The 8,062-nt window shown below is 40.8% G+C and overlaps 1 protein-coding gene across 2 annotated transcripts; it reads right to left on the reverse strand.

The window, feature by feature from the left end:
• Positions 1-888: 888 nt before the first annotated feature.
• Positions 889-3,450, reverse strand: atpv0e2 (ATPase H+ transporting V0 subunit e2). 2 transcript variants are annotated; one of them, XM_036536050.1, is made up of 4 exons: positions 3,247-3,450; positions 2,760-2,807; positions 2,015-2,121; positions 889-1,707 (listed from the first exon to the last, which is right to left on the reverse strand). In XM_036536050.1, exons 1-3 carry the CDS (start codon positions 3,348-3,350, stop codon positions 2,028-2,030), a joined length of 246 nt encoding a protein of 81 aa, XP_036391943.1. In that variant the 5' UTR covers positions 3,351-3,450; the 3' UTR covers positions 889-1,707; positions 2,015-2,027. The 2 variants fall into 2 exon arrangements, with proteins under 2 accessions (XP_036391943.1, XP_036391949.1); XM_036536056.1 differs by having other exon boundaries at positions 2,006-2,121.
• Positions 3,451-8,062: the final 4,612 nt, after the last annotated feature.

The raw sequence follows: 8,062 nt of genomic DNA on the forward strand, positions 1-8,062 counted from the left end.
GAATGGAGGTCATCTTCAGGTTCAAGAGATTCTTTTGAATACATATAATGCACTTTTTTCCCAAAATACAAAAGAATGGGCTGGACACAGATACCAACTACAGTCTCTAACAGAAATGTGGAATTTTAAAAATAAAGGGAAAACAATGAGGTGCACTTTGGCATTTTTCAGGTCTAAAACAGTGGCAAAACTTCACAGGTGACCACACTAAGTTGTGCAACACCAATATCCAGTGCTGAAAACACTTCCTGAAGCAATCAGTTCCATCAGAGCAACAGCCATATCGATACGGGAGACGTCACATTCCGTAGCACTGGTTGCATGCATTTGTAGCAGAGGAGGTGAACCCCAGAAAATGACAAGTGAGACAGAAAAATATATATATATACACACACATTTATTTTATAATTTTTCTTAAGACAGTCCTAGAACACAGATATCACATATACCTCTATCCATCAAACATGCACATAACTTTACATGGATATTGTCTTTGCTATGTAACAAAAAAGATGCATTTTCACTTAACAATAAAAAGATTTCAACATTTTTTGAGTGCACAGTACCCAGCTCAGGGGGGTCTAAGAAATCTATCCTCAGTGCTGTAATTAGCGGGACTGCTTCTCACTTTTAAGCCAAACAGATTCCATACAAATTGTTTTGGAGTCTGTCAAAGCGGTTGTGTATTGAAATACCTTTGCCAAAGAAAGCCTACACGAGCAAAATGGCTGGCTGTTCTAGCGGCACGCAGCTATGCCAAAATATATAGCACAGTTGGACACATTACACACCGTTAACAAGGACGGGTCGAGTTGAGATCGAGTACTTTTGAGGGCCAGAGTGCCATCGGGTTAACCACAGTCACGGGTTCTGGCACAGCATTTGATGGGAAGCAAGACAAGAGCTGTCCTGCCGTACCCATTCGGAGACAAGGGAAATGGAACAGTCCTGTTTGTTTTAATGGCCTTGGTCCAATTCCTTTGGATATTTATTTACACATACAATGAGTCACTGATGCTTGCACTTACACATTGATGCCTGTAACAAGTTCCCTGTGTGTGTATTAGTACAATAAATAAATGAATGAATAAAAAAAATAAAACATTAAATAAACACGTTCACCTTCAAAACGTCAAAATTTACCATACATACACTGTAAACTTCACGTTTCTGGAAATTGCACATTTTAACAGCAAAGATATGCGGGAGGACCAATATGATATCTGAGAGTGTACCATTTATGGAGTGAAATACCCAGGAGTTAATTTGCTTCTAATGTTTAGAGATCATCGTTGCCACCTCCTCCCCAGTCATTCAAGATTATCCACAGCTGCTGCATAGAACGCTCGCAACATCGCTCCAATGTGACACCAGTGCTGTCATACCACCGTAATGTAAAGAGAATGTTATGTCTCAGCTGGAATGCTCGTGTCTGTAATACTTCTCACTATGTAAAGGAATGTAAGGTCCTAGCGTTGGAATGGAGAAACATCGGTAGCCGAAGATGGACACGGAAATGCCGCTAGACTGGGGACCGAGAAGATCAAATTTCAGTTAATCCAGTAAAGGGGTGGCCTTTTGTTTCTGGCTGCATAAATAACAGGCGTGTTTATTGTGTTCAACTTCCTCATTGCAGGTCAAGTCCGAACAGCATCTGTGGGAATGCAAGGGAAAGAGGAGGACGGTCCCCAAACTGGCAATGTGACTCTAGAAACAAAGAGACCAAATTAAAAAAATGTTAATTGTGCTCAGAACCGTGTGAATGTTTTTAAATGAAAGAATAAATAGATTTGTACATGCTTTAGATAAAATTACATTAAGCACTGTGAGAATAATGTATACAGCAGTGAGAGTTACATTTGAAAAGCAAACAAAAGCATTTCCTCTGTAGCTTGGCTAAGCCTTCCTACACCCTGTGGTTTCCTCTGAACATCAGCATTTTTGTATGATACCACACTGTCATTCTGGATGAGGCTAAAGGACCAGAATGTTCCAGCGCACATACAGGATTTACCATGATGAGAAATTCACTCCCAGAAGTAACGCAGATACCAGATGGTTTCGTTCTTCAGCTGAGGTCCAAACAGAGGGTTCGCCTGAGCCAGAATAGCTATCAGCCAGCTGCAAAAAGTACACAAATCATACGTTTTTCAATAAGAAACGCGGGGTTGGATTGCGCTAAATCTAAATATAATACCTTACTAATTTACGTAATTTACATTACATGGAAAATTCACACACACACGCACGCACGCACGCGCACACATACACGCACTATAGCGGCTGTTCAAATTTTCGCACGAAGGCGCAAATTTCACTTAGGACCTGCAATCCTATTAGTGTTTTTTTCTTGTAATACCGGGTGGTACAATTCTGTGCTTAAATTACGTAATAATTACAAAAGTCATCCTGCAGCAAAGCTGCGATAAATAATCAACTCAATTAAATATGCGTATTGTGTATATTTATACACACACTACAGCATACATACAAACACCAAAATCGTATAATGGGTCCAGGTCTAAATACGCCTTGTACCTATGAAGTTGTGCGAACCCACACTTCTAAGACCACCTCTAAACGGCGGCGGAAAATGGACTTTCTTGGCTCAGTGGACATGCAATGCACCGCTGAGAACTTCCGACGGGTCAGCCACGTAATGTTAGCTGACACAACCCGTCTACGTTGCTTCTCTACGGTGATTGCGATTCACAATAATGGCATCTGTCCTTTAATGGTTGTGGCGCTTCCATACTCACAATAAGTAGCAGCACACCGCAGTCAGTATCAACATCGTGATGACAACGCTGCAAAGATAAGGGGGGGGGGGGGGGCGGAACACATATATCAGTAAAATCAGCTGCAAGCCAAGGCTACACATTGCCTTTGTTTATCCGGTGTTTCATAGCATGACTACATTGATTATATTGTTCTAAGTGGAAAATTACAACGTCGGTAGCCAGCTGGCTTCGTCATGCAGGAGGGCATTCTGAAGGCTGGACTGGGCCTGAAATCGCTTGTTCTGTTCGTTCACTGACATTTCCAAAGCAACGGTTTCGCACCACACACAGGCCGAACTCACGACAGCAATGCAACAATGTAAAAAATAATCCAGTCAATTAACCAACCACAGATGCATGCAAAACTACACAGCGAAATGCAAAAAGCCGGTCACAATTCCGAAATCGAAATCCATGTGTATTTATATAATACATTACTGTCGTTTTCCTAATCTATGTTACCTACCCGCGATTCGGTCCCTTTGGAACGAAAAATGGGGCGACACAACCTACCAACCCCCACAACGTAGTGAAACATATCATCGGCAACGTGAGGGAGTGAGAAACCATCTTTATCTCTCAAAATATTAGTTGGACCGATGACAAAAATATCCTTACAATGAGCACTGCAGCGCTCCGATATTACGCTCTCGTCTAAGCAGTTTCTAGGTAGGTTTCAGATAATCCCACCTATATTTAAAATAACAAATATGATTGGTCTGTTTCCCTGCAAGACATTTGTTCTATTGGTTTAAAGGATCCATCAATCAGTTTGTTTTTCAGTCCAAACACACGATTGGTTTACAGGACATGCCACAGAGCCAGATAGGAAATGACGGGAATTGACGTCACTACAAAGTGCAACGGGTACATTTTCCCGATATGACTGTGGAGTTCGACATATTTTACATTTTTTGTGGAATTTAGTTGATATGATGGAGAGGAAATAGATAGATATAACTAACAATAATAATTTTCATTATCATCATCACCACCACCACCATGAACAGATTTACAATAATAATGATTCCGATCATTCAGACGGTGGACAAACATAGTTCTATCAGTGATTTGATCAGAGATTTCTCTTTTGTGGAGGACACAGGTGTAACCAGATGGATGCTGGAGGTTACATGATTGTTCTTCTCGGCTGTGCAGTTAGCATGAATTTGTTAATTCTGAGGTAGGGGGAAATCGGATATTCATAAGCACAATTCAAACTGTTCAGACAAGAACTGACCCCAACTATGATGTACTTTTCCTCACAGCCAGCTGGATTCACATCCGACCTGAAAGCCCAACCCAAGTTTACATTGTTGAAAGGGCAAAATCTTGGAATGGACAGAAATTTGGCTGCATATATGTTTCCCCATCGGTATGACTGTAAAAACAGTTAACTTTTAAAATGTGCTGATCAGTTTAAAAAAACCTTGCATTAATGAGCCCAGGAAGACAGGTTCAAGTAACATCTAGTAATTCTATGATCTGATAATGATCGGACGGCACACCCACAGCTGGACGATGTCTTACCGATTAAACTTTCCAAACCCTCAGCAACAGAGTCCACAGCAGCTGTAACAAATCTATTACTCTCTCTCTCTCTGCCCCCCCATGTTTAATTTTTCATCGTTGTATGGCTCAAGGGAAATGCAAAAGTACATATGTGAGGTCTTACAGTATTAAGTCAGCATTTGATATCAGCAGAAACTATTCAGTGTTGATTCTGCAAACATAAGGAGCAGAAACGGAGAGCAGGGGGGAGCTGAGGTCCGACAGGATGCAGCAGCAGGAATGTAACGGCAATGGCCACAGCTGTGGTAGACATAGAATGGACAGAAGAAAATAGTTAAAAGGCAAGATTTTAAACTCAAAACATGTAAGCTTCCATGTGACAGTGACAGGTCCATAATCACATGAATAGAATTGCTAACCACAATGAAATACCATTCTGCTACGTTACATTACATTCATTTAGCAGATTCTCTTATCCAGAGCGACTTCCAGCACAAGAGAACAGAAGTGCATCCATTCAAGTTGAATAGGCAACAGTGTCAGACCAGGCTAACGGCGTGCAAAGACCAGTGAGTGTGCGCATGACACTGGTCAAGCCCTACCACAGGTTAAGTTGTGCAACCTGGCTAGACAGTCTGGAATCTAAGGGGAGCCAGGTATACTCCTATACATCACAGTCATTAAATAACAGAATCCAGTAAATCAAGTAAAATAAACAGCAAGTCATACAAATAACACAAGTAGCAGGTGTTAGGGGGTGGGGATTTAATACTGATTGCTAGTGCTAAGACACTCGGAATGTTATTGTTTCTGGAATTAATACTCAGCCCAACTCAAATGCAAATCACATTATTATCAGTGTTTTTCTAATCTACGGCATAGTTTTCTTATTTCTTGGCAAATGCAGTTGTGTGATTGTCCTGTTTGTGTGTCCACTCATGTGGAATTTGGAGTGCCTGTATGAAAAAGCATGGGGGTGTGTGTGTGTGTGTGTGTGTGGGTGGGGGGGGGGGGGTCCGCCAAAATCCTCACTCCTCAAATCTGACATGTCAAAGTAAATGTCTGAAATGCTGAAACATGAACACAGACTATTGAGGGCACCGGATGCCTCAGAGGCTCTGCTGAATCTAAAGGCTTTTGAAAAGATAACGCTGAGGATGTTATTGCGGTGGAATGCGTTTTGGCATCAGCTGAGACCTATATGGCACACAGAGGTCTTTATATGCAGTGGGTTTTAATGCTGAACTCATTCTCAACAACATAAAACTACAAAGGCACAAGCTTTTGTTCAAACAACCTTGTTTTATTGCTTAGTAAAAAAGGCTCTTTGCTATGGAATTTCAACCAAAGTAAAGGTGAGAAAAATAACACATAGGCTACATCTATAACAATTCATTTGTATTACACTTTAAACAGCATATTATCCTCTGGCTTTGAGGTTTGTGTTCATGTGTTCATTCTAGCTGTTGGAGACAATGTTTCCTATTATAATGGCTGTCCAAAGCCGTGGAAAATCTCATAAATCACAGCACTCCGGTTTTACAGTCTCTCTTTAGCAGGACAGGAAAAGCCAAACCTATTATTTTTACAGTACATGTCCTGTTGAAAGGTCTAAAACATGTGTACAACATTCCAGAGTTCCCTGAACTCCTCATAGCCTTACAGAAGAAAAAAAAAAAACAAATGAGATAACAATCACAATAGGCCATTGGCAGTAAACAATGGTGTCTGTGTCCAATATTGTATGCATGCCTTTCGATTTTTTTTCAGGTGGTGTAATGTTGCAACACAAGGTGAGATTATTTTCATTTTTCAAGGGCATAGCTATACTCCTGCTACAGCGAGTGGTAGCTGCCCTGAAATGGCAAAAGTGTCTTGCAGTATAAGCAATCGTACAATTGCAAACAAATGACACAGCACATATCATTACTGGCCTTTAAAACTAACTAAAATAACACATTGAATGCAAAAGGATTAAAACAAAAGACACACTGTATTTTGCTGAGAGGAACGATATAGACTAGAGTTTTGAGTCACTTTGAATTCATTTTGTAAAGGAAAATATCTCAGAAAACCTCTGTATTTTTAATGATACAGCATCTCATGTGATCTAAGTGTCAGCAGTGGATAGAAATTTTAAACATGGTTTACTAGTTAAGCGTTTGGAACCAGACAAAGGACATTTTGTGGCGCTGATTAATCCCTCTAGTCTACATCTTTATGTCTGCCTAAACCAAGACCTACTTGGCATCTAAACTGACGAAATGGCGCCCCTTAGTGACGGTGATTTGGAACTTGCCAGTCTCGCCCACCAGTCACCAGCAGCGGTGACTGCTAAATAGTGGGTTGTCGTGGTCATTATATTACCTGTGTTTCCATGTATTCTGCTCTCCCTGTAAAATCAGCAAAGTGCACAACTTTTCACAAAAATGGATGGGGTGCAAAAAATAACTTCTCAAGTGGGTGGGGGGAGTCTAGGTATATCTTAAATTGTCTGAGCTCCACTGGATTGTTTGGTTTCATACGTCATTTGCGTGTTAGTTTTCTTTATGGTCGAATGCTTTGTGGTCGGTTAGAGCAGTGTGTATGTACGTGTGATTTATATATGTCACGCTTTGTGTGTTACTAATTACTTCAAAACACTTTAGGACACAGCCACAGCAGACGGGATTCTCTGTGAGTCAAAGTGAGATTGCAAGTGAGAGTGAAAAGTCATTCTTTCACATCTAAACGAACGTGATAATTGAGCCAATTACTTTCAATAACTACTAAACAATCACTACTCTTGGCCTGCAGCCTCCTCTAGTGGTAAAACGTCGTTACTGAGGATGCCACTCAGTGAGCGTTAGGACTGCCTTTCAAAGCGGATTCCTGTTTTAACCAGACATGGAAACGCAGAAAGCTTTATTCAGAAACAAACAAATAAAAGACTGAATAAATGACATCTGATATGTATGGCAGTTTTGACTGGCTAGTTTTGGCATGACCAAAGGCACCAGGAAAGCGTGCAAAACTATGCAGCCTTATTTTCTGCGACAATCAAAGCACACATCTATTGTAACTTTGTATGTCTTAAATGAAGAGTCATTCAAAACGCCGGGTTGGTCTGTTTAGCGATTTATGAGTTACCATGGAGCCTTAGGACATAGTGTGTTAAAGTATCAAGGGTTGCCAGGAGGTTTGCTTTTAGAACTGTCTCCATAAATGCTTCCTCATTCCTTGTTTTTTTGTTCCTCACAGACTACAATGCTTTACTGCAAGGCTCTAATACCTGCTTTGTCTGTCATAGTGTTTTCTGCCTGTCATTTAATGGGGAATGGTTTGTAAAACTGAACAGTATTTTATGCGTCTCCTCTAATGCTCATAATTCAGATTCAGATTTCCTTTATTGTCATTTTATCATGCACCTAAGACCTTTGCAAAGTGTATTCTTCTTCTACTTTTATTATTATTATTATTACCACCACCCAGGAGAGGCCCTGGGTATGTGTTGGTATTGTGCTGGAATGGTATGCTCCTGTCAGGTATACTGTGTTGCAATTGCTGGAATGGGTATCCATTATTGTTCTCAGCCTTTTGCGTTTGACACTGGCACTTGATCACGTGCGGATGAAGGTGTCCTTGTTTGTGTAACTTTTTGTGGTGATTTGTTGGATGCCTTTTTGTGCCTGACTTCTGGAGTGCCCCCGGATAAAGGCGTCTGCTGGAATTCAACAATGCAAGTGTACCTGTGAAGGAGGAGCATCCACCTGTCCCCAGAATGGGTGAAA

This window comes from Megalops cyprinoides, chromosome 1 (assembly GCF_013368585.1).
Source record: "Megalops cyprinoides isolate fMegCyp1 chromosome 1, fMegCyp1.pri, whole genome shotgun sequence".
NCBI lineage: Eukaryota > Metazoa > Chordata > Actinopteri > Elopiformes > Megalopidae > Megalops > Megalops cyprinoides.